This window comes from Castanea sativa, chromosome 11 (assembly GCF_040712315.1).
Source record: "Castanea sativa cultivar Marrone di Chiusa Pesio chromosome 11, ASM4071231v1".
Classification (NCBI taxonomy): Eukaryota; Viridiplantae; Streptophyta; class Magnoliopsida; order Fagales; family Fagaceae; genus Castanea; species Castanea sativa.
Window position 1 is genome coordinate 70,820,566 of NC_134023.1, and position 27,516 is coordinate 70,848,081.

At 34.9% G+C, this 27,516-nt stretch overlaps 2 protein-coding genes and 1 long non-coding RNA gene across 7 annotated transcripts; 1 reads left to right on the forward strand and 2 right to left on the reverse strand.

Moving 5' to 3' along the window:
• Positions 1-1,014: 1,014 nt before the first annotated feature.
• Positions 1,015-9,802, reverse strand: LOC142617122 (GTP 3',8-cyclase, mitochondrial). Of its 5 annotated transcripts, none has more exons than XM_075789827.1 (8): positions 9,237-9,799; positions 9,049-9,122; positions 7,718-8,338; positions 7,360-7,527; positions 7,080-7,271; positions 5,629-5,697; positions 3,278-3,367; positions 1,015-1,673 (listed from the first exon to the last, which is right to left on the reverse strand). In XM_075789827.1, the coding sequence occupies exons 2-7, from the start codon at positions 9,112-9,114 to the stop codon at positions 3,284-3,286; spliced, it is 1,200 nt and encodes a 399-aa protein (XP_075645942.1). In that variant the 5' UTR covers positions 9,115-9,122; positions 9,237-9,799; the 3' UTR covers positions 1,015-1,673; positions 3,278-3,283. The 5 variants fall into 5 exon arrangements, with proteins under 5 accessions (XP_075645942.1, XP_075645941.1, XP_075645940.1 ...); XM_075789826.1 differs by lacking the exon at positions 1,015-1,673 and adding an exon at positions 2,501-2,902 and having other exon boundaries at positions 9,237-9,796; XM_075789825.1 differs by lacking the exon at positions 1,015-1,673 and having other exon boundaries at positions 2,501-3,367; positions 9,237-9,797.
• Positions 9,803-13,070: 3,268 nt separating this feature from the next.
• On the reverse strand, positions 13,071-15,453 carry LOC142617903 (uncharacterized). The gene is made up of 3 exons (XR_012841098.1): positions 15,316-15,453; positions 14,638-14,692; positions 13,071-13,430 (listed from the first exon to the last, which is right to left on the reverse strand). It is a non-coding gene; the product is annotated as an uncharacterized LOC142617903 (long non-coding RNA).
• Positions 15,454-18,855: 3,402 nt separating this feature from the next.
• Positions 18,856-27,105, forward strand: LOC142615859 (citrate synthase, mitochondrial). The gene is made up of 20 exons (XM_075788769.1): positions 18,856-18,957; positions 19,120-19,182; positions 19,271-19,336; positions 19,846-19,887; positions 20,317-20,382; positions 20,562-20,627; positions 20,757-20,870; positions 21,240-21,303; positions 21,620-21,702; positions 22,735-22,784; positions 22,862-22,939; positions 23,605-23,733; positions 23,933-23,975; positions 24,194-24,280; positions 24,795-24,896; positions 25,682-25,789; positions 25,908-25,958; positions 26,376-26,449; positions 26,556-26,607; positions 26,701-27,105. Exons 2-20 carry the CDS (start codon positions 19,138-19,140, stop codon positions 26,791-26,793), a joined length of 1,413 nt encoding a protein of 470 aa, XP_075644884.1. The 5' UTR covers positions 18,856-18,957; positions 19,120-19,137; the 3' UTR covers positions 26,794-27,105.
• Positions 27,106-27,516: the final 411 nt, after the last annotated feature.

The window sequence follows — 27,516 nt, forward strand, 5'->3', positions numbered from 1 at the left end:
TTATCAAAGCTTGATACAATGCTTTCACAACATATGGGGTTTCTAAAAGGTATGTGTTTTTTGTTTTTATTTATATTTTTGGAAAGTGTTTAATCTTTGTAAGTGATTAAGGTACTTAGATATAAGTAAAATTAAACTTAAGATACGAAATAGTATAAGTTTATATTTCCCTATTCAATTTTTTTTTTTTTTTAATCTCTTCACGTGTATATTTAGTTTTAAGAATTAGAAACCTTAAATCTTAGATGTTTAGAATTCAAAAGTTCATGTGTTTTCTTTAAAAAAAAAAATACTTCTAAAAAAAGAAAATGAAATAATAAAAAATTTTATATTGGAAACAGTCAAATGTAAAAACTATATACATGTACACGTGATCAAACAAAAAAGGGCATGTAGTGACATTTTTAGAGTCTAATTAATTATTGTTACTTATGGATAAATTGTGTTACAATTTTTTTTCATTCATTATTTTAGTGATGTATAATACATAATCGAAATTAATTTTCCAAACATTATAATAGACATGAGTATTATAAAATAACTAATAACGAATACGCGCATCGCGCGGGACATCCACTAGTTGGAGTATAATTGAGAAACTTTTCATATATCAAAGCTAGCCAACTAAATTAATTCATAAGTAAAATGCTGCAAACTTATTATCTAAGGATGGGGTTGGAAATCTTTTGTAGCATCAAGCATTGAGATTTAGAAGTCAATGCTTGATACTTTTCATATATAAACTTCTTTTGGGGGCAAAACTTAGGTTAGTTTCATAAGTACCGGATTCAGTTCTATTTTGACAAAGAAAGTTAATAGAATTCAAGGCCAGTCATTTTTATATGTAATTCAATAAAAGTCAAGTAATTTTGATGAATTTTAGACAATGTCATTTATTATGACAAAGTTTTTGTCTAATTTTTAGAGTATTCATAAAGTCTAATAAAGCTTGGTTCTTAAAATATACATCAAACTCATCTCTTTTTTTTTAAATTAAAAAAAACAAAAAAAAAAAAAACAAGACCTGCCTTCATACATAAGGTTGCCACCGATCTGAGAGAAATTTGGTTTTGTCCATTCACTGAATTACAAGTCTGCCTCAGAACTAGCATTGACTTTGGCTTTAATTAGACCTTAGGGTCCGTTTCGATAGAACTTATTTTGCTGAAACTAAAAACTGAAAACTGAAAATACTGTAGCAAAATAATATTTAAATGTGTGAATAGTTTTGTGAGACCCATTTTTAATGAAAAAATTGTTGAAAAGTGAAATTTGTGGAATCCGTGAACAGTGCATTTGTGCACTGTTCATGGCTGAAAAGTCAATATATGCTGCTGGGTAAAAAAAAAAAAAAAAGCAAAAACGCAACATAGACGCACAAACGCGGATCCAAACGCCCTCCTAGTGTCAATGTCTTTATATAATTTGTCGATTTCTTGTTGACTTTGTTTGTGCGAGTGGGACAGCTGTTTGTCAAGTTGAAATATAAAATCACAAATTATTGTGGTTTAGCTCAAAAAATCCAGCAGAGAAGTGACAAAGATTCTGGAGACAGGTCATTGTATAACAGTTAATGGTGTGCGGGTGGAGCAATGGACGATGACTATGAGCATTACATCAGGCACGACAACAGCCACTCACTAATTAACTATATACACTTTGTTTTCCATCTCCTGTGGGAAAAAAATATATTCAGGGAAACTTTAGTGGTGCATTTGGAGGACATGCTTTGGTATTTGGATTTGAATTTAGATAAATATCCAAACATTTTGTTGTTTTGACAGTTTAAAAAATGTCAAGAATTTAGATGAAAAATTCATCAAGAATTTTAAATCATTAAAATGCTTGGATTTAAAATCAAGTCATTTAAAATCTATTAATTTATTTGATATACTTCTATTTTAGCAACAACAACAAAAAAATTAGAAAACAATTCGGCAGAGTTAATGGCGTCGAGCCTATTGAAGGGGCCTCTCTTTCAATTTCACCAAAATATACTCCTACCATAACAACTTGATTCAACCCCATTGTTTTTTTTTTTTTTTCCCATGTTTTTTTCATTGATCGAAGTGTACTTCAAATATAAGCACACATCCTTTTCAAAGAGTTGTTGTTTTCTTTTTAATAGATAGGGAGTGAGAAGAGAGAGAAGAGGTAAACTTTGGGTAGTGTTTATTTTATACAATATGTTTTTTTAACTCGAAAACATGAGTTTTCAATTATAAATCAGTGTGTAAAACACAAAACAAGTCTTTGCCTTAAACTTTAACTCACATAGGCCCGTAAAGAATGTCATTACCATTAAACTATTACTTGAATCCCATCTATTTCACTATTTATTAAATAAAATCAGCAAGTGAGGATAGGCTTATTTTTCTATTTGCTATTTCATGGAAACCACTACTACCATATAATTCTCAATAAAACGTACCACCACCAACCTAAGAGACGATTCTCATTCTCAGCTCTCCACCAAAATGAACTGTTACATGCCAAAATGGAATTCCAAGATTGCACGATTTCATTAACCGGGAAAGCCATAAACATCCTTCCTCAACTCCTCTTAACACAGGAGGAAGATAGCACTTATTACAACAAACATAAAACCTATTTGCAGCAGCATATAACTTATAACATTACCACGTAAAGTGTAACTACACAAACCAAAGGTGGCCTTCTAGTGTCTCTTACTCTTACTTGAATACACACAAGTTATGACAGTCACTAAATTCAACAGTATACCACACACATGGGTTGGTTAATATAAGAGGTTTTTGCAGAAGTGGTCAAAGCATCATCTTGCAGCCAGCACAAGCCGGTTCAATAAAGTGACATGACCAGGATAATATGAATCTTGCGTAGATGATTTTCATGCGAAGAGGACAGTCTGTTTGTCTATTTCCTTGTTAAAGCAAAAGCAAGAATGAAGATGAATTTCAAAGGAGAGAACTAGCGATATTCTTTCACTGAAAATGCTAAAAATAGACCAGAACTTTAAAAATAAATAAATAGAACAAAATAAGAGTTCTTCATTAGGAAATGAGTGACTGAGTTGTAATATTGCTTGAATATACACACTCCAGACAGTATAACCATGTGATAAAGTGTTTTTCCCCCCTCTCTGTGCTGAGATCAACCAAATAAAAGAAAAAAACAGTTTTGTATGTAAGCAAGTTAATCCTATTGAAACTAAAAGGAAACCCTCATTAAATTCTAGAATGAAAATTTTTACAAATACAAGTAAACAAACCAAAGACATTTTTCAAAAGGGCAATACCTAAATTTAGCCACCAATATGTATCATAGGCCTATTTACGGTCCTTGCAATGTCAAACATTCCAGCATGTGAAGCTTTCTTTCTCTTCACCTGAAGCAAAATAGGAATAATTAGAAGTAGTAGTTGCCAAAGATTGCATAAGGAAAGCTTCATATCCAAATCCAATTAAACAATTATGGTCCATTATGTCGTCATGTGCCATAATTCTAGACAGGAACATGGCTTCTGTGTTCTGGGGACAGGAGCATGGCTATATATGTGCATCATTGTGAACTTTCTGGCACTCAACAAACATTTTTTTTTTATAGATAATAAAAGTTTTATTGATGAAAAAGAATAATGTATTTACGATTGTAAACTCACTGCCCTTGAAACAAAAACAAACAAATCATAAGGAAAGTCTAATAGAGAAAAGGAAATCAGGTAGGGAACTATAATGCGTAAGACCCCAAATATGAGACCACTCAAACAAAGTCCTAGTAAGCAAGTTCTTCAACATATCTATAGGTCTCTCAATATCCTCAAAAGTTCCGGCATTGCGTTCCTTCCAAACTAACCACATAAGGCATGCTGGTACCATATTCCAAACCTCTGAAGAGTAAGTTCCCAACCAATTCCTCCAAGCAAAAAGAAGAGAAACAATAGTATCTAGCATCACCCACTGAACCCCAAACATAATAAGGACCTCACTCCACAAAGCAGATGCAAACTGACAATGGAACAAAATGTGATCCACAGTTTCCTCATCACGCCTACAAAGACAACACCAATTAACAAGGGGCAAATTCTTCTTAACAAGGTTATCTATTGTAAGAATCCCACCCTAGCAGCAGTCCATAAAAAGAAAGATACCATTTTAGGTACCTTTACACACCAAATGCTTTGCCAAGGGAAAGAAACAGAAGGGGCTTTCAACAAAGCAATATAAAAGGATCGCACATCAAAAACACCACTGCAATTCAACTGCCAAATCAAGATATCCTCACCCTCCCCACTAGATACTGGTAGAGACATGCTCATAGAAAGAATAAAATCTCCGCAACTCCCATTCATTAAAATTGCGATGGAAAAGGAAGTTCCAACTCCTACCTCCCTTGTCTAGTGCAAAAATAACCATGTCAAAAATTAGAGCTTCCTGAACCACAGCACAAGCAAACAATTTCAGGTATAATTCTTTCAAAGGAATAGGACCTCTCCAAGGATTGTGCAAAAACCAAATACGATTGCCCTCTCCCGCTGCATACACCACATAACCGAAAAAATTGTCTGCACCTTTCCTAATATTCTTCCATAACCCACAACCATGAGTCCCTCTCACAACTCTAGTGCACCAACCTCCACTACCCTCTCCATATTTGGTGGCTATTACCTGACGCCATAAATGGGTAGCTTCCTTCCCAAACCGCCAAAGCCACTTCCCAAGTAGAGCTTGGTTAAAAAGCCCAATCTTCCGAATCCCCAAACCCCCTACCTTCACCGGCCAAACAACCTTATCCCAAGCAACAAGTGGATATCTGAAAACTTCATTAGAACTCCCCCAAAGGAAATTTCTCAGAATCCTCTCTAATTTGTCTGCTATGTGTTGCGGAATAGTAAACAACTATAGATAATAAGTTGGGAGACTCGACAAAGTACTCTTCAATAAAGTAAGCCTACCTCCTTTTGACAACTACAACCGCTTCCAACCAGAGAGCTTTTTCTCCACCCTTTCTAAAATAGGATTCCAAATTGAAGCATCCTTAAAATGAGCCCCAAGTGGCATTCCCAAATAAGACATAGGCAAACGACCAACCTTACAACATAAAATACGAGCCAAAGCATCCAAATTCTCAACCTCACCAACTGGCATAATTTCACTCTTGCCAACATTTACTTTTAAGCCTGTAATAGCTTCAAAAAAGATCAATACCATCCGTATATATAATAATTGGTTCCTAGATGCATCACAGAAAAGAATAGTGTCATCAACAAACATGTTTGTCTAAGTTTATCCTTTTGGCATACAAGAGAGCCATAAAATGTAAACATAACAGAAACACTAACAAAAAGTATAATAGCTTTATAATTCTAAATACTTTTCTAGGTAACTGAAAAATTAATTGCTTCATTAAGTCTCCATTTGAGTATCGCACATGACTGTCTCCTCAAATGCCCATAATTTTCAAGTGGCTCTACGACAAGTCATAGGATATACCCATTGAATCAAAAGTAGCAGCAGATTCCCCAATCAATTACATCAATAACCTATAGTAAAACATCTAGTACCACTGAGAACATGAAGCTTTCATGAATTTAAAAACTAATGGTTTTTTCAAAGTTCTGGCATCATGAAAAGACTGTAAAATGCATACCGCTGCCCCAATTACTTCCCTCAGCGCATCATCATCAGCACCAAGCCGCAGGGGATCTCTTAAGCTAACCTGCAAATAACGAAGTCTTATAAGAATAACAAGGAAGCTGCACTTCCATATTGGTATTCAAAAGAAAGGGCAGATACTTCAGCTACAACTTCCATTAGGGAAAATGAAAAGGTTTGCCTAATTTTTCAAAGCTAGCACCTCATAGCTCACTCAAAACATGTTATGGCTTCAATCATCTTATTACTTTGGTGCAGATAGGAAGAAGTTTGATAGGCCCAAAAAATAGCCATAACTCACCTTTTACTTTTGGAATTGCTCAATTGGAAGTTAATACACTTAAAATGTTTCTCCCCTAGTTTCATCTATATGAATAATCAAAATATGTTTAATCATGACCAGAATAGTTTATCTGATACCTACTGTTATCAATCTGTGCAGAAAGGTATCCCAAAATCAGTTACGAAGCATTAAGCCTTCATCATGTTAGCCTAAAAGGGGTTTTTTTTCCCCTCTTTTTTGACAGGTAGATACCTTTTTCCCTTTATTTTGATTGATACTTACACAGGCACCAAGTGGGTTATGACCTCAACATCTACCTTGCTCTTTTTTTCTTTTTTGGTGACATAGAAGAGTTTCACTTAGATTAGTTGCACATCGTAGAGAATAATGTACAACAATCCTCACTATTAATCAAACTCCAATGACAACTGACCCCACTTGCTAGAACCAGTTACCGGATAATGCAGGGGCTTTTTGCCCCTGCTGAGCTAAGCAATTTATCCTCATGCCCAGGAGGAAATATCTACCTTGCCCTTACAAGGGGAAGAGGTGCCATTTGGGCTAGAGCTCTTTGGCAATAAGTACGTACGTATAAAAGTAAGGTGACTAGCAGAGTTGAGAAGTGCACTACTCTCATACACAACTAAAGAGTCATAACAGTTATGCATGATGGATTAACATCAGACATAGAGCTATATCCATCATAGCCAAATGAGCGTCAGTTTACCCTGAAGGGATTTTTTCTTTTTCTTTTTCTTTTTTTTGTGTGTGTATAAGTAAGTTTTTTGTCCCTAAGGGTAGAGAGAAAGGGAATTTCAACTAGTGACCTCTCATGAGGCGTGGTCCCCAGCTGATCCCTTGGGAGTTGGGGCTAAATCATCCATAAGTTTGGTGATTCAACAAAGATATCAAATGCATATGACCTCAGAAAGACATGTTCCCACAGCAAGATTTTCTTTTTTAGATAAATACCATTCATGCAGCCATATGTGATTAAATCCAGGAGTTCACTACCAACCTTTTTTATGGGGGGAAGTAAATGCCATCAGGTCCAAAGAGCATTGGCAACAGCAATGTACCAATAAGAAATGCTAATGCTCAAACAAAATCCATGTCATATGCCAGTAAAAATTGAGAGCATATAAAGCCAGAAGAAAATTCACCTCTGCAGGACCAAATAAGCAAACTTTGAAGTTCCCATCAGCTAAAAGTCGCAATCTATTGCATCCAGCACAAAAATGTTCAGTCATTGATGTGATAAACGAAACTGAACCACAATAACCATCTATCCTGAAATTCTTTGCTGTGTCTGTAGGGTGATCCTTAAGTCTCCTTAGGCCTGTAAACTGTTTTGCCTGTCCATATACAATGAGGAACTTAGCACATGTATAAACAAACATTCACGATTAAATAAGTGGGTCACTAACCAGAGTTCTACCTTACCACTGTATCCAACATTTCAGAGTAGGGTACAAGTTTCTTGACATTCCAAACATTCCCATCAAAAGGCATGAACTCAATGAATCTAACATTAATTGGCTTTTCACGTGTTAACTCTACGAAATCACAAATCTCATCCTCATTGAACCCACGCATTACAACGCAATTTACCTGAAAATCAAAGTTTTATCATAACAAGTCTTGAACAAGAACTAAGAGTAGCACTTTTAACATGCACCCCCACCCCCCAAACCCACTCCCCAGGGCGGCAAAAAAAAATTCTTTTTAGTTGTTAAGAACACAAAGAAAAATCAGGAAATATATATAACTATAAGCACAAATTTGAGAGGATAAAACATGCCTTCACAGGATTGTATCCAAGATCTACAGCGGCATTGATAGAATCCATAACCCTTTCATGTCCTTTGCGTCGGGTTATGAATTCAAACTTAGCTGGCACCAAAGTGTCTAAACTGATATTCACGGATGTAAGCCCACACTCTCTCAGCTTTGGAAGTTTTTTTGCAAGAGTAATTCCATTGGTAGTAATGGCCAGTGTCTTTAGTCCCTTCAAGTTCGACAACTGTAGACATATGTCTTCAATATCCTTCCTAATGGTTGGCTCCCCCCCAGTCAAACGAATTTTCTCCACTCCAGAGCTTACAAACAGATTTGCCAGTCGAACAATCTCATTTGGTGAGAGTAGTTGAGGGCTTGGAGTGAGCTCCACACCCTCCGCTGGCATACAATAATGACATCGCAGATTGCAACGCTCTGTCAAAGAGATCCTCAAGTAAGTGTGCAGCCTTCCAAATGAATCGATTAGCATATCGGAAACAGGACTATCTTTTGAAGGGTCCTCTGACAAAGTAGCACAAGAAGTAGCATACGTCTTTGCCAAGGATCCATTCAGATAACTACGGACTAAACCTTGACTATTACTCTCTCTGGATGCATAATATGATTCAACCTCACAATTGACCTGATTATAAAGTTCCAAAATTGTTAGCCATTTTGAAAATTACCAACATCAATCACCCCCGAAGATCAAAAACCAATCAATTGAGAAAATCTAGCAGAAATAATAAACTTAAATTCATAGACAGCATGTGTGGGGGCTGAGGAACCAAACCTCAATCACTGGGTGAAAAAATCAAACACTTGGAAGCTATATGATGTTTAAAATGTTTGGACTTGATACATAGAATTCTGAAAGTTTATTTCTGTGAACAAATTAAAAAATGGCTTTTTTACGTTTTTTTAAAATAAAATAATAATAAAAAAACCAGAAAAACCCCAGATGATTTGTTTAATATATTGAAACATGGGTCAGAGCTAAACCATCAAGAATTTACCAAACAGTGTATAATAATATAAATATATATCCAATGGTCAGAAACACACAATACAATCATCTGACAAATGAGTTGCTGAGTATTGAAAATACATGTTTTATACACATATATACACGAATGTAACAGTTAAATAAAAAAAACATAAAATTATGGTAAAGGAACAGTTTGGAGCTGGAGCACAACAGTGTTAAGATAAAACAAAGCTGAAACTCAATAATATTAACCCAACAGAGAAAAAAAAAAAAAAAGCATAGCATGAATATGATTGAAAACAATGCAAGGAGTATAACATAAGCCCCAACAAAAATAATAAATAAAAGAAAAGATGTAGACATACCAGGAAAAAATTGGATTTTATGAAAGGTAAAGGGCAAGCAATGATTTTGGAGACGTAACGCCTCATCGTTGCCGCTGAATTGTATGAATAAAAATTTTATAAAAAAAATTGGTAAGAGTGGAAAAGCATTTTGTTGAAGGAAAGTATAGCTGTGTATATGTATAAAAGGAAAGGAAAGGAAAACTGACCTCTCGTTTTGGGTTGGAGCTTTGGAAGGAATCTGTGCGTGAGGAGAAAAGAGTTTATGGCTTTTGGAACTTGTCAGAAGGCCAAAGAAGCAAAAACCAAAAAGCAATGGTTGGAGATGGATATAGAATATAGATATATATATAGTAAATAAATGTCCTATGAAGTTTGGTATAAGATATATGTGTAAAAATAGGCATGCGCACGATTGTTGGGTTGGGAATACGGAGTGGAGTGGAGAGTCTTTTTCGACATTGACAAGGAGTCCAATGACAATGAACAGACATGTCCAACTCATTCACCATTCATCTTCTTTTTGCTATATCTTCGCTGGCGGCTCACAATTTGTTCTTTCTTTTGCACCTTTTAATTTCTGATCTTTAATCTGTTCCTGTATTTTACAGATTACACTTAAGGGGGGTCCCCTATCGTATTGTCGTCTGCAGAGTTAGTTTACTAACACAAAAGGTTGCACAAAGCACAGCACTGCAGATCCATCCTAGAATGCCGTGGACTCTTTTGACTTTTCCTTTATGCGAGACTTATTTAGTTGTTATTATTATTATTATTATAACTTCGCCGGCTGCTCTCAATTTGTTCTTTCTTTTTCACCCTCTGATTTCTGATCCTTATGGCATGTTTGGGAGTTTAGAGAGGGAGGAGAGTAGAGGGGAGTAGTGGGGAGGAGAGTAGAGGAGAATGATTATCCTCCACCTTGTTTGGATGTTTTTATAATTAGTAAGGGGGAAGGGAGTAATTAGCCCTTCCCCTTGTTTTTAACATTGTAATTTTATAAATATAATAAGGGTAAATTAGGTAATTTACTTTATAAATAATTTTATGTGCTCTACTCTCCCTCCAAATCTCTCCAATTTGGGGGAATTAAAAATGAGGGGGTTGGAGGTAGTTGAAACCCCTCCAAACCCCTCCAAATCCCTCCCCCTCCTTCCTTAAAAAACTCCCAAACAAGGTAATTGAATTACTCCCCTTCCCTCTACTCTACTCCCCCTCCTTTTTTAAACATCCAAACATGCCATTAGAGTCCGTTTGGATAGAATTTATTACTAAAAACTGAAAACTGAAAACACTGTAACAAAATAATTTTTAAATGGGTAAAAAACACTGTTCATTCCAGAATTTACTGTTCATTGGCCTAAAATCACTGTTCATGGCCAATAAACAGTAACAAACACGCGTTGAAAAAAAAAAAAAAAAAAAAACTGGACGTGGACGCAGAAAAGTGCTATCCAAACGCCCTCTTAATATCTGTTTGGATTTGATGATTGTGTCTATGTTTGCTGAGTTTCAAGTTTCAGCTCTTTTTTTTATTTTTTTTTTAAGGTCGCAGTTGTTGACTTTTCTCCTGTGAACAGTGTATTCGTGCACTGTTTACGGGACCCACAAACTTCAATAAGCAACTTTTTTATTAAAAATAGGTCCCATAGCATTATTCACACATTTAAAAATTATTTTGCTACAGTATTTTCAGTTTTCAACTGTATCTAAACGGACCCTTAATCTATTGTTATATTACAGTTTACACTTTAGGGGGTCTCCATCTTAGACTGCAATGGACTCTTTGACTTCCTTTTTTATGCGAGACAAATAATGCTAAGACCACAACTTTTACCATAATTTGCTCACGTGGTAAGTCATGAGTGGTGAATCCACAATTTCACCACTCATAACTTGCCACATGAGCAAGTTGTATTCCTAGTATTTTCCTTGGTTATTACACCAAGAAAGTCCGTCCAACTTACTTCCTAAAAATAAAACAAATGGCTAGAAAATACATCTGTCAAAATTCTATAATGTCCTAATAATGAATTTTTTTTAATATTTTCAAGTGAATTAGTGGCATATATTTCCTTTTTCATACTATTTGTATTAAACAAATCTTTATTCACACCAATGGCTACTTAAGTTATTTGTAATAATGTGACATGATATGAATATTATCAACATTTAATTCACTTAGAGCATTAGCATCTGGTTTGTTCAAACATTTGTCATCTTACAATCTAGAAAATTATTTTATCTATTTTATCATATTATTTCCAACTTACAAAACATCTCATTTCTTATTTTGACGATACAACTCATTACAATAACATGAACTACCCAATAAAATAGTATAAATCAACAAACAAACACACACACACACACACACACACACACACACACTCTCTCTCTCTCTCTCTCTCTCTCTCCAACCTAGCAATCGGTTCCTTTCTCATTATAGCAACTAGGGATGGCAACACCCGACCCAATCCTAATAGGGTAGGTTTTACCCTATCAGTAAAACAAATGGGGTGGGTGCGGGTAATAGCCTTACTCGCCCCATACCCGACGCATATACATATATTAATATTGTATAATTTTAAAAAACCTTAATTACCTAGGTATATATATCATACTTTCTCTCAAATTCCAAACCCTAATCTCATTCTTTAGCACATTCACAGCCACCCTACCGCCCTTACTCTCACTCTCAACTGCTCCCTTCTCCCTGCCTCCTTCACTCTCATTCTGACTCTCAGCCACCAAGTCTCCACCTCATCATCGACATCACACATTCTCCTCCCCCTCTGTCACCATGTCTCGCTGACTTGGGTATTTCTTTTTATCCTTTATCTTTTGTTTTTTCTTTTTCTTTTTTTTTTTTGGGTTTCATTTTCTCTCTTATTGCAAAAATAATTAGGATTTATGTAGTGTGCAGTTGTGTTTGTAGTTGAAAACCAAATAAATAACAATTTTTTGAAGGGCATGGCATGGCGGGGATGGGAGCAAAGAATCCCCCCGTTTAGTTAATGGGGTATGTTTGGGTGTCGGGTCGGGGATGGGATAATGATATCTGCTCCAAACCCATCCCGTTTTCATTCCTAATAGCAACTTATAAACTAACAACCGAAACCAATCAAAACCACTGAAATTATCTATCAAATTGAAAACACCCAAACCGTTGAAATCAACAATCAATCAAAACCACTGAAACCATCAACAGATCAACCATTGTTACCGCCAATCGAAACCATCAAAACCAATAACCCAACAATTAAAACCCACCGAAATCAGTAACCAATCCACTTGTCGTTGCAAATCGAAACCACCAAAATGATTCACCTAACAATTGACTTCCATCCTCAAAGCCAAAACCCACCAAAATCAACTACCAACATTGATCCACCATTGTCACTATCACACCCCAAACCCAAAATGGTCCAAAGTATGAGAAAATATCTCAAAGGTACCTGTTGGTTTTTCCTTTTTGACAATTCAATCCAAAATTCACTATCAAAGTACCAATATCAAGAATTATCCTAAAAAACTTCATTAATGATACTCCCAAAGTAAGTCATAGCTCTATTCGATAATTACAAAAACCATTGGCCACAAAAGAATGGAGGTCTAAATAAATACATTTACATATCATCAACTTGTCTCATCAATGGGAATAAAGTCATAACCACTATTAGATATAAAAGAATGAGTCAAGCCTATTATAGTGTGTTCATCTAAGGATCACCATAACAAAAGTCCAACTAGGGGTGGCAATTCGTGTTCACGTGTCGGGTTTGTGTCGTGTCAACTCATACATATCCGACTATATGGTTCAACACTAACCCGACATGTTTATTAAATGGGTCAAGATTCCTCAACCCTAACACGACCCATTTATTAAACGAGTCAGTCGTGTCGACCTGTTTATCTAATTTTATCAAAATGAAAAAAAAAATTATGGAAAAACAAGCAAATAAATATTTTAAATATAAAATTCAGAACTAATGAGTAATTATATTACAAATAATCATTCAAAACTAAATCATATCTCAATATCATAAATAATCAATCACAATACATCAAAGAAAATAAACTACAACAACTAATAAGTTTATATACTTATAGTTTGAATGGTATATTGGTAAAATTTCATTTAATTAAACGGGTTAGACGGGTCAAACGGGTTCTATAGATTGAACCCTAACCCAAGCCGTTTATCAAACGGGTTCGTCATGTCAACCAGAATATGACACGAACCCATTAAGCCTCATCCCATAACCTACTAATTTCGTGTCGTGTCGTGTCGGGTTCGCGGGTCGTGTCCAATTTTGCCACTCCTAAGTCCAACCTCCATCTGTAGTTGGTCTAACTATTGCTAACCACAAAAACTTGTCTCAAAACGATCGTTGCGTACTCTAAAAGGTTGTAAAAGAATGGGATGAGATAGAACCCAATAAGTAGCATAATTAATGGGAGTGGGGGAAATGCAAGTTTCATGATAATAAGCATTTTACAAAACATACTATAATTTGAGAATTTCCATTTAATTTATGTAAAATCAAATTCATTAACATCCCAACAAGAATGATAGAAATAATATAGCACCAAGCTTCCCAAAAATAACTATGAAACTATATTTTATTCATTGTGAGCCATAAAAATGTCCCATACCATTTCAAAACCTGAAATCTCACCTAAGGTTCCATAAAGACGGAAATGTTACCAAGACATCATATCACCACAGACAAGTCGAAACCCAAACACACTAGCATGATATGTATCTCTTTTGGTATGTGGTCTATTGGCGCTGTCTAGCCTCATCCACACCCTCAAGGATTTACCTATCCACCCATAGGCAACAGGAGATAACATGCCATGTAGTACATTTTTTGCATGTGGTCTCTTGGCCATGCCTACCCTCACCCACACACCCAATGATTTACCTCTTCCCCCTATGAGCAGTAGGGAATGATGAATTACACAGTACCCCTTTTGCATGTGGTCTTTTGGCCCTATAAGCAACAGTCACACCCACACACTTAAGGATTTACCCGTGTCATGCAAAGTGGGAGCCTCCAACCTGGCTTGTCACCACAAAGACGGGGTAATCACACATCACAAAGACGTCGTCACAAAGACGGGGTAATCGCCAACATCATAGCACAAGGGCAAACCCACATCAAAAGCTTATAAGTTTAATTTATTCAAATACGTAGTTTACTTCTAAGTAGTTTCATAAGATATTTTAATAACCAAATATCCACAATATTCTCTAAGTCTTGAAAACCATTTCTTGTCAAAATTGTTTTGCATCAACTTTCCCAATTATCAAAGCATCTTTAAATTTTTCAATATACCATAAAATCCATAAATTCCATTCTCAAGAATTTAGTCAAAGATGCTACTCTTTTCCCTGCTAACAAATCATGCAATTCCCCATATGCAATAAGAAATATGATACACTTTCAATGCCTCATGCGTTTTCCATAAATGATTAACAATAATAGTACAAATAGTAAATTTTAGGAAAACCATGAATAATGTTCAAAAATTGTTTTAACCATAAAACAATTGAGTGCAATAATGATTCATTTTCAAAAATCTCATTAAGAAGCCACTTACCTTGCAACCCACAAAAAGCCTAATTCTCCAAGCTCCAAAGGAAATTAGCTAGAACCTAAACAATACCGAGCAAACCTGTCACAATAAGCATAAAGCTTGACATTGTGTCTAGTTATGAGTTAGAGATTGCTAAGTAAGTAATTAATTAGGTAAGCCTAAGTATTTAATTTCATCAATAATATATTTCACTTCCAAAATTTTTCAACAAATTAATTTATGACGCATAGACTCCAATTTGTAGACTTAAATCATTCGTAGTATTTTCCTTAACATCAAAACCTCAACACTTTATAAGTGGTTTCCAGAAGATTTACACCACATCAACAAGAGACCCATGATACCAAAAATCACAATATCCTCCAAGACTAACAATTTAAATCTTTAACTAGCTCCAAATAACTAATAAAAATTATATTCACCATCTATTTCACATTAAAAACCAAAACCCCTAAATTTTCACTACTTAGATAGCCACCATTATAAAAACTATTAACCCACACATCAAATAATTCTACCAACACAAAATCCATACATATAAACGCATGAATATCACTTCCAAAGCTCATAAATCATATGGGTATCATTATCAAAACTTAGATAAAGAAAGCCTCTAGCAAAAGCATATAAACCCATTAAAAAGATTAGAAATTTTTTCTCAAATAAAAGAGATGAAGATGCCTTAGAGATTCTTAAAGAGTTTTTTCAGTGATCTTGCTGTGAAAAGATGGTGGAGATGGTGGAGGATGAGCACCGGTGAGAGGGTGAGAGAGAGAGAGAGAAAGGTAATGAGGAATGCATATGAGTGTGTTTGCAATAGTGTTTGAGAGTGAAATAAAAGAAATGAGGGACCCGACCAAGAGGTAGAGATATTTTGCATAATGTGTGGTTGAGGGAGAGGGGTAGGTGGGGTCACATGTGTGGCTCTCCAAAAATCTGATCCTTCTTTTTTTTTTTTGGTATTGGACTGGGGTGTTACAGTCACCACCATTGTCTACCCTAGAGAGAGAGAGAGAGAGAGAGAGAGAGAGAGAGAGAGAGAGAGAGAGAGAGAGAGAGAGAGAGAGAGAGAGAGAGAGAGAGAATGAGTGAGGAGTTAATAAAATAAAGGATTTTAAGTTATGAAACCATGAATAGTATTGTCTAAAAGTAACAAATTAATGTAGTTCAATTGTTAAATTTTTTAGATGTAGCAATCCGGTTTTTGGGGTTTTTTAGTGGATTAGAGTTCTAAAATGCTAAAATTTAACCTTTAGCAATTTGGATAATAATGCTCTTAGGACGATCCTAAACTTTTTTGCTTTTTATCTTAGCTTTTTTTGGTAAATAATCTAACTTTTAGTTTTTTTAAATTAAAAAAAAAACTAAGTTTTAGCCTTTTGTTATAAGTTCAATATAAAAGTTACTAAAAAAATTATATTTTTTGATAAATAATATGCAAATAGATTGCCGTAAATAAGTTATTCTCAAACACACAAGAATTATGTGTCACAATCACCACAACTCTTATTTCAACCTATCCAAGGTAGTTACAACAACTTATTTCCAATTCACTTATTTCCAATTCACAACAACCAAACAAAAGCCATGACAACACTCATTTCAACCTACCCAAAGACCAATCAATCAACTAATTAATCACATCTTAATAATTACACTAATAGTTACAACCGTTACACCCCATTAATCATGACAACAACGATTGGGTCTGATTAACGTGTGTCCTTAGGGCACACGTTAACCCTTCCATTTTTTGAAAAATTTTCTCGAGAATTGAAAAAACTATCAAAACTTTTTCAATTTTTGAAAATTTTTTTTAAAAATGATAAATTATTGTATGTCCTTAGAGCACACGTTAGCAAAATCTATTACTCATCTACGAAGAGCCATAAAGATCAAATCAACAAAAAGATTTCTCTTTCAAAAGATTCTTAATCAATAGAAGATCAATGGCGCCCAACACTGCATCAGTATCCATATGGCCATTTCGTTCTGCAGGTCTCCACTGTGCACATTGAAGTTTCCAAATAATTTATCGAGGCAAAATCTAAACCACTTAATGACAAAAATTGACCAAACTTGTGTGGCATGATCTGTTACTTTTTCTAACTTTTAAGAGCCGTACATTTTATTTTTGGTAATGTAGCCGTGCATTTGTTACTTCAGTGAGCTAGAAGTTAGACATGGTTGAAAAGGACCAAACCAAGGCTATAACTGTACCAGAAGGGCCCAACCAAGCACGGTTGAGTCTCTGAGTGAACCTGAGCTCGAGTATTTAAAAGGGCAGTCTTTTTCAATTTTTTGAGGTGCTTTTGCTTATTGAAATTGTTGCCTAGCTAGCCTTTTACACGTCCTTCACTTCTGTTTCCCCGTTCTCATGCGACAGCTCCAGAAGGAATGGAAGACACGACTTGGGGAGGTAGGTGTGTGTCACTGTCAAACTGTCAATATGTACAGCAGCTTCAGGTAGCTTTTTTTGACTCTTTATTTTTTGTTTCTTCTTCACCCCCCCCTTCTCTCTTTGGACCATGATTATTATTATTATTATTTCAATATTCAAACGTTGAAAACGTAACATGTCAAAGGGCGGCGTTTGATTTGTGATTTTTAATTGTCATTGACCAGCAATTTCAATATGAAAAAAAGAAGAAGAAAGTTTATGATGTTGAGTTACAACTCTTGCTACAACCTTGACATTTATAATTGGGAATATTATCAAAGTGTGACCGAAGAATTGGTGGAATCAATTCAATCCTAAAAGTGGCTTTAATTTGATCACACTGATTCTTTTGAACTATCTATTTTTGAGGCTCTAGAACATGATCACATGGATTTAAAGTTTTAGTAACCACAACTGGTGCCAGGGAATGATAATAAAGCAAGCATGAAGCATCGTATTCGTATGCCTAGCATTCAAAAAGAATCAATCATTGCGTAGATGGTCTAAGACTCTAAAATTCAACCGATGAAAGAGCAAGGCTTGGTGCAGGATACAGGAGCACAGAACTCAAGCCATGCCCTTGATGAAGCTGCATAGGGTCTATTCAATATTAATTACTTATGTCTATTGACTTATTTTATTAAAAATAAATAAGTTTAGTAAAAATACACATTGTTTTAAAATAAAAATTGAAACTTTAAAGAACTATATATAAAGTGGCCGTGAAAATTGGGTTCCAACCCAATCTAGTTGGTAAAATGTTAGTTACTATGGGAAGTGGGATTCTTTGAGGTAGGAAAATTAGGGAAATCATGGTGTTTCATCGGCTATAGTTATGTACAAACACTAAGAAAAATCATTGTGAAATTGATTCTCTTTGCGGGTTTACTGGTGTTACTTTAATGATAAAGTCAATCTCGTTTTAATTTCACATATTGATAGATGATACATTTAGGTTAGAATTTCACACATTGACTTTGAAATTTGAAATAATATTTATAAGCGTTAATTGACCATTTTCCCACCCGGATGTATCCTATCAATCTCAAACTTTAGGTAGATATGACTCTTCTCACTATGAGGCATCGATCTACAAGGCACAACTAAGTAGCTCTTTAGTTATTTAAAAAGGTAGCTTTATGGTCTACAATGAAGAAACTTATTGCATCACATTAAATGTGATGTGAGGCTCTTATGGTGCAATAAATGTAGAAATAACTACGTTTGAGAGGTTAACCCTCCTTTTAAGACAAAATTCAAAGGCCAAATCTCTTTTTTAGGCCAAACTTATTAGGACCGTGTTGAGAATAGGTAAGGAAATCAATGAGATTAGAACCCTTAAATGTTTCTTACTCCTCTTGATCCACTCTTTGCTTAATGCCTACTTCCTTCTTCTTCTTTTTGGGTAATTGGGATAAATAGTATGCAAAAAACAAAAATCTAAAAGCTACTAAGTTATATATATATATATTTTTTGTTGCAATATTAAGTTATTATATATTAATAGTTTCTAAAAAAACGTTATATATTAATTAATAAATAATCATGAAGGTGGTGTGAAAAAGGGCAAATTGTATAAGCAGCAAATGTTAGTAATTTTCTCAAAAAAAAAAAAAAATATTAGTAATTTTTGTAGGTATTAACATTTAGGGTTTATTAAAAAAAAAAAAAAAAAAACCTTAATGAGCTGTCGAGTGTTGTGACGAGACAAGTAGCGCGGTCTACGCCTCTACGGTGAAAAGGGTTGAATATAAAGATCCCGTAAAAGCTCTGAAGCCTTTGATTGATATTTATATATACACGTTCTTTCTCCTCGTCTCTCGCTCTGAAACTCTTCTTCTCCATTGTCTCTCTCAGCCACAGCTCTCTGACCTTCCTTCCTGGTAATCTCTCTACTCTGCACTTTTTCATTTTTTCTAAATCAAACCCATTTCCTTGATCCAATCCTAGACTATACTATACTTCCAATTTTCCCCTCTTTGTTATTAACACTAAAAGTAGTTGTTTTCCTTTCCTTTCATTTCCTCCATTATTTGTGGGTGTAGACAAAAGATAAAAAAGCAATGTTCAGAAGCGTCTCTTTGCTTTCCAAGCTCCGCTCTCGTCTTGTATGTATTCCATTTTTAGCTTTCAACAATTTACTCTGATTTTTGTTTATATATTGAATAATGAAATGTTGTGATGGATGGATTGCAGGGGCAGCAGCCAAGTCTCAAAGATTCAGTCAGATGGCTTCAAATACAGTCCTCCTCCTCTGATCTTGTATTCTCTTTTTTCCCATTTCATTCTCTCTATACAATTCACTGCACCAAACCAAACCAAACCAAACCCATTTCTCAGAATTCATATCTCTGTACTAATTAAAATTCTCACTGGTATATAGGGTCACATTGTGAGTTCAACACCTACTACATGCTTGTGTGTGTGACTTTATCAATAAAAAAAAAAGATTTGATTTTTACAGCTTTTAATTCTATTTTCATACAATTTCTGTATGTTTAACTACTCTATATATGATAACTGCTTTAACTTGTACTTATTTTCTACATGCCTGTGTATCAAAGTTCTCAACTTTATGTTCCGTTCCTCAAGGGGTGTTGTTGATCAAAGTTATTATCCAAATATTTTGGAAGAAGAAAGTGTCTTTTGAGCTGGAGCTCATTGGCTGTTATTGATTTACAATTGCTCGTGTTTGGGCGTTATAGCTTATTCTTTTAAAGCCTTTTCTACCATAAGTAACCTCGCTCATACTAGTCATTTTTTCTGTGCAGGACCTACGTTCTCAGCTGGAGGAGTTGATTCCTGAGCAACAGGTATGGGTTACCAATTTTTAATTTTGATTCCTTTTTCCTCCTTGCTCGTGCAATTAAGTTATTATTATTATTATTATTATTATTTTTTAAATTATTGTAGTGTGATTTGAAATTGCATTACAAAACTGGCACAACATGTGTGTCCGATTTTTGCATTCTTTGAGTATTTTGGAAAATGGGTGCGCATTTGATTAAAGAGCTAGTTTAGACTCCCTTACCCTCTTTCTATTTCATAGACTAGGTTGTTAAGGAAGGTTTTATAGCCAAGGAGTCAACATGTATCTAAGTACAGTTTGTCTTGGTGTGACAGTTCTAAAGTGGTTATATATGCTACAAATGATTATACTTGTGATTGTAGCTAGTAATGTTCATTAGCAAAAATTTTGATTAGAAGTTCATTCTCTATTTTGTGATTTTATTTGGTTACAGGAGCGCTTGAAGAAAATTAAGGCAGAACATGGAAAAGTGCAGCTTGGGAATATCACTGTTGATATGGTAAATATGCTTTTGTGATATTTGTGTTCATTTTTTACCATTCCTATCTAGTGTCTATGGCAGAAGTGAGCTATAACAGTTTCTTTCTTTCATTGTAAAGAACTTAAAAATCTCAAGAGTAACATAAAATTATGTTTTGCAACTTCTCACTGAATTATCTGTTTATCATGATTGGGTAGGTTCTTGGTGGAATGAGAGGAATGACTGGTTTACTCTGGCAAACTTCACTGCTTGACCCAGATGAGGTATACATTTCAAATATTAAATCTTTGTATCTTTTTTTGCTTGAATTTGATGGTTAGTTGATAAGTTCTTGGGAAATTTCATAAGTTCTGTCTGTCATAGATCTGAAAGGTAGGCTTTTAATTTTACAGGGAATTCGCTTTAGAGGTCTGTCTATCCCTGAATGCCAGAAAATATTACCAGCTGCAAAGCCTGAAGGAGAACCTTTGCCTGAGGGTCTTCTTTGGCTTCTTTTGACAGGAAAGGTATGTTGTTCTTGTGTTTTATTTGAGACAAAAAGCCACTGTAGGATATTTTTAGAATGTAATCAAAATAAGAAAATAAATGAAGTTACATATAAGTTGAACTAAGGCTTAATCCGAAACCTTTTCTTGCATCTGCTCACCTTATATGTGTGGTCTCAAGCCAAATGACTTCAGATTCTAAAATTGCAAGGCTTAATCTGAAACCTTTTCTTGCATCTGCTCACCTTATATGTGTGGTCTCAAGCCAAATGACTTCAGATTCTAAAATTGCAAGTTTGGACACAATACTCATTGCCTATGCCCTGAAACCTTCTTTTGCCTTTGTCTTTTTAGAGGTTTTCGTATGCTTAAACATCCTTTGTACCTCAGGTACCAAGCAAAGAGCAAGTAGATGCATTATCCAAGGAGTTGAGAAGTCGTGCAGTTGTCCCAGGTTCTGTAGTGGACTTTCTAATTATATCTACATAAAAAAGCAAATGTTTATAACTGAATTAATACCGATAGTTCAATAATGTGTTCCATTCTCGTTGCTTAATAAGTCAATTGCAAGTAGTCTGGACGAGATTTTATATAGTAGTGTATTTTTATTATTGTTTATCTCCATCACAATCAAACTACCATATTCTTATTTGTTGACTTTTAATTTAATGTATTCGATTTTCTTTTCTTTTTGTTTTTTAAGTGTATGATTAGAAAGAATAATATTTAGTTTTATGACAACCTTTTGTGCTTATCATTTCTGGTTGCAGATTTTGTATACAAGGCCATTGATGCTCTACCTGTTACATCTCATCCAATGACTCAGTTTGCAACAGGTGTTATGGCCCTCCAGGTTGGAATATGGACTTGTGAATGTACACTATTGTTTAATTAATGCACCTTTTATTCTTCCCCTATTTGGTTCTTTTGCGAGTCAGTCTTCTTCGTCAATTTGAATTTGCATTACTGTAATCATTTGGTTTCGTTCTCGTTGTTGCAACATCGTAGGAGTTTGTCTGAGTTCTATATAGTAAAATCTTAGGGATCACAACTCAATAGAATGTTTGGTCTCCTTCTCATCTATAGAATCTTTTAGGCATTTTTTCTTCATATTGTTTCCGAAAGTAGTACTTTGAAAGCCATTCTTTACCGTCCTTTTATCAAAGAGAGTCTATATAGAACAATTTAATCACTCTTGAATTTGGGCTAAAAAGGATGACACTCCAAAACCATTGGCTTGTCTGTCATACACACCAGGGATACTCATGTATGCCTGTCCTTAGTATGTGGGAGGGGAATAAAATTATCTTTGGTTTTAGATATCTTTTTAAAGACATTGATATTTATTTTTTATTTGAAAACTTTATTCCTAAAGATAATTAATTTATTGTTGTATTCCCACCTTGTTGTCCTCTAATTTTTCAAAAATTGTCGTGTCCTATGTCCATGTTTTTTATATTTAGAGTAATCAACTAAAAATTATTTTAAGAGTTCCATTGAATATTGATGTGCTTTTATTTTGCTTGATGTTAGTAATCCACCCTGGTGAAGACCAATTTTCTTACCTTAGATGTTTTTGTGTGGAGCTGTTACTCAATCAATGCTTCTTGGGGTTCTTATTAATTACCTGCATATGTTTTCATTTTTCCACAGTTTAATTATTTTGGAGATCTTATTTTCTTCTCCTTACATCTTGTTATAAATGCACCTTGTATTAAAAAATATTTCTTGTGCTCTTAAATGAAGTAATGAGAAGCTAAATTATTAAACTAGGAAGTGAGCCAAGTGACACATTGAGTTAACAATACTTCTGGTTGGTTTGATTGATTTTCTGAAAGTAGATGATATACTTACAATTATTGAATGGCCTGATATTGTCCTTCAGGTTCAAAGTGAATTCCAGAAGGCATACGAGAAGGGGATTCATAAATCTAAGTAAGGCTCTTTTAAGTGCGTATGTTTTTCTAACTTGACCTATTAATTTACTAAGCTTGTATATACTTCGTCTTTAGGTACTGGGAACCAACATATGAGGACTCTCTTAACTTGATTGCTCGAGTGCCATTAGTGGCTGCTTATGTCTACCGCAGGTAAGCAAGGATATTATTTCTCATTGATTATCGAAATTTGGTGTAATTGCATTTTGGACTGGATCTGGAATGATGGTAAACTTGATATTATAAAAGCTTTTATAAATGTTAAATGTGAGGATGGTCCCTGCTGGTGTACAAATAGACATAATTTCCTTTTGTAATTTCTTATATAAAAAAAAATGTTAAATACAAGGATACGTGCCCACTCATGCAGCAAGCCATGGTTGCTTGCTGTTGTATGACATATTGGCATCAGCCCATGGCTGCCCACGCTCACAACAAGCCATGGGTGCTTGCTGCTGACATAGCCTGCTGGCCACAGCCCATGCATGCAGCAAGCCAGGGCTGCATGCTGCTGGCATGGCCTGGCATCAGCCCATGGTTGCCTGCTGCTACAGACAAAATATCTGTAATTTTCTTTGCCGTTGAAGTGAACTTGGCCTTTCTATGGGCAAAACATAGTTGACTTTTTGACATGGTCTCCACCCCCCAACCCACAGGCAGAGGTCTATCCCTTGCTCTCTTTGAATTTTTCGGTTCACTAGTTTTTTGACCTGATAGAGGTCCATATCTGACCATATCTCTACTGACTCCTTACACAATATTGTTTTTGGATGGTCTTGAATCATTTTTGGATTTATTTTCTTTCCTATTTGTTGAAGGATATACAAAGATGGCCAAGTTATACCACTCGATGACTCACTGGATTATGGTGCAAATTTCTCACATATGTTGGGATTTGATAGTCCCAAAATGCTAGAGCTTATGAGACTTTATGTCACCATCCACAGGTTTGTGTGTGTGTGTGTGTGTGATGCATTGATAAGGAATAAAAAAAAAAAATTATAATGGAAGGGAAACCTCATGTACACAGGATGTGTACATGAAGGTCTCCTAACTATTTTATATAATATTCACTTCTGAACGCAAAACATATTGGTACGTAGACAATGGTGTGACTGAATTTGTTATTCAATTTTGCGTTTACAGTGATCATGAAGGTGGAAATGTTAGTGCTCACACTGGCCACCTTGTAAGTTACCTTGGTTTTCTTCTAAGCAATTTAATTAATTAATTAAATATTTGCCTTAATCACAAGTTATGCAATCAGAATCCTAAAATATATGTAACAGTGCTAAAACTCATGAATGTTTAATTGATATTATGACATTTCATTTCTTTTTCTTTTTTCATCACAAACTTTTTGTACAGCTAAATGCTGATGTTCAGTTGATGTCCTACTGAATTCAGGTTGCCAGTGCACTTTCAGATCCTTATCTTTCATTTGCTGCTGCATTAAATGGTTTGGCTGGACCACTCCATGGTTTGGCTAATCAGGTGTGAAACTTCTGTTGTGATATCATCTTTTATTCTAAAAAAAACTGTTATAAGTTTCCCCTTCCCCACCCGTCTTTTAATATTTGTGTTGGTGTTTATTGTATAAATGTATAATTGAACAAATCCTTAATGCAGTTTACTCTTTGCTGTTGATGAACATTTATAAATGCTTAGCTGCTTGATTGTTCTTTTGCTTATCTACTCATAATTATCAGTGCCTTGTATACTCTAGTTTCTAAGAAGTTATCTGTTCTCTTATGAGGGAATGCTGTTTTAGGCACCTTCCATTTTTTGTTTCATACTTTCTTGACTTTTTTTCAATTTTAGATACAAAGAGTTAGGAAAATACTTAAAAATTACTATCTAAATGAATTTTTAGGGAAAACTTCAAGTTTGTAGCCAAACCTTGTTCTATGTTTCTAAATTTCTGGTCATGGTGATATGTCTTCTTATCTGCTTGCAGATGATTTTTGTTGTTTTTCTGTCTCTGATTTCCTTGATACTGTGATTGCAGGAGGTTCTGCTTTGGATCAAATCTGTTGTTGATGAGTGTGGAGAGAACATAACCGTAGATCAGTTGAAAGAATATGTCTGGAAAACTTTAAAAGGTGGCAAGGTTAGTATTGTCTTGAAGTTTTCACATCTTAGTGTGGAGGTTTAATTTAGCTGAGTGGTTTGAAGTCTGCTTGACCTTGAGAGCACTTGCTTAATTATCTCGTTTGACTCTTGACAATGGGACAACATGCATTTGGTTCCTTTCACTTATGTATTGTAATTCTGGTTAACATTCTATTCAGCTCTTCCAAAACCAGTCTAACATACAGTTTAATTTGAATGGGAAGTACAGTTCTTGTTACTTCTCTCATTTAATTTCAGGCCATTCAGGCCTCTAGGCATGATAAAGCTTATTGAGTTATTTCCCTGGTACTTCTTTTAACCACTATTAATATTTATTTGATCCCTATCTTTTATTTCAAAAATATATATATATATATATATTTATTTATTTGATCCCTCTTCAAATGTTGTCTATTAGTTCAATGCAAAAGCCAATTGACCACATTTAAAGCCAGAGAACGCCTCTTTATTCTTTTAACTTTCTACCTTGTTATTCATGCAGTCAGTTTCTTTTCCATATCTTATCGTCTTGTTCCTCTTTGAATAATTTCTTTGCTCTCTGCTTTTCTGTTTATGCTGACTTTGGGAAGTTGCAGTACTGATTTGACTTGCAACTTGAGGTCTTAATATATTTTATTTAGTTTTTCTTCTGAGTTCTGACTTCCTTAACTCCAAATCATCACTTTCCCCATTTTAATTTATTATTTCTATTGGAAGCCTTGGCCTGACAAATTGTTGAATTTCTAGTCTCTAGTTCACGTCGTTTCTATTCTGAATTTGCAGGTTGTCCCTGGATTTGGGCATGGAGTTTTGCGTAAGACAGATCCAAGATACACATGTCAAAGAGAGTTTGCATTGAAGCACTTGCCCGATGATCCACTGTTCCAGCTGGTTATCCCTCATGCCTTAATTATAGAACCTTGACATTAACAAGGGTGTGCCAATTTATGGCACACTGCATTTTATTTGGTAATTTTCTTCATGAGCTAATCTAATGTGTTAATCACAGGTTTCCAAGCTTTATGAAGTTGTCCCTCCCATTCTTACCGAACTAGGCAAGGTATAGTCATCGAATGACCCTTATGTTGCTGAAACAAACTTAGATCATGTACATTGTTATATGCGTCTTTCACATGATATTGAAGTGGAAATAGTCTTGAGAGTAGACGCGTTAGAAGGTTCTATAACATGGTCCTTATTGCTGTAATGTGGATGAGATTCAAGATTAGCTGCATGGTTCTTCCCGTTTATGTTTCTATCATGTCTCCCCTATTAAAATTTAGAGTGATTCTTTTCCCACCCCACCTATAATTTTGCTGGGAAATTTGGAGCTTTAACCTCCCACCACATGCTAAATTGGAAAATTTTTCTCAAAGATCATCTGTCTATATTCTGGTTTCATCCAATTAACTTATAAATAAAGCCAAATGGCAGGGATATAAAGCTGACTGTTTTTTGGTTTTTGGAATTGTTGTAGGTTAAAAACCCATGGCCCAATGTTGATGCTCATAGTGGGGTGCTGCTGAACCATTTTGGTTTAACTGAAGCAAGGTATGATATTTCATTTACATCTGAACTTCCTGTGATATTCTTCATTTGGACATTCTATGACTATTAGAGTGAGAGAGATGATTATAATTTTTAATTCGGTCGACAGATATTTTACCGTCCTTTTCGGTGTGTCAAGAAGTCTTGGTATCTGCTCTCAGGTTATATTTTGCCCCTACTTTTATTTGCAGTTATTCTCTGATGCAGCTCTTCTATGAGTTTATTTGAATTGTATTTTCTCTTTTGTTGTTCAGCTGATATGGGACCGAGCTCTTGGACTGCCACTAGAGAGGCCAAAAAGTGTTACAATGGAGTGGCTTGAGGATTATTGCAAGAAAGCAGCTTGATCTTGAAAATTCGCGGGAGTGTGCATCAATTACTCTGTAATAATGTCTTTAACAAAATTGGGTTTTGCAACACACAGATGCAAGGGATGCAATTGTGCGTTCTGATGGTTCTGTCAGATTAAAACAGGCATTATTAGCCTTTTTTTAGAAATATAAGTAACCATTTTTCAAATTTTGAGTTAGAGCTTGATTTGATTTGAGTTTGTATGGTAACATTATTTAAGTGAAACTAGTAGACAAATTAATAAAAGGTACAGAAAAATGATAACCGCCCAACAGGATTAGGCTGTATTGGGAATTTGATTACAGGTATTTTCTGTGATGACATATGACAGAGAGACTGTCTATTAAATATATATATATATATATATATATATTACTACTACTACTTTTTTTCTTGTCAAATTAAGATTGCGTTTGCGCCACTTATTATATTTCACACATTGGCAGTGATAAATGAAGCCCATAATAAATAGCATAAGAATAAATCTTCTTGACACTGACAGAGAAGTGATTTTCCCACCCTTTTTAAAAAAATTAAGAACGTAGCGCAATAATATATACATTTGGCCCGTGCTAAACTAGCATAAGTTCATTGAAAACATTTAGACAGATGTATACATATACCTGGTATTCCTCTCCCATGGCTTAATAAGTTGGGTAGGAGCATCATAGTCAAGGATGTTGAGCCAGAGGCCGTGAGAAACAGCAGTTGGGACACCC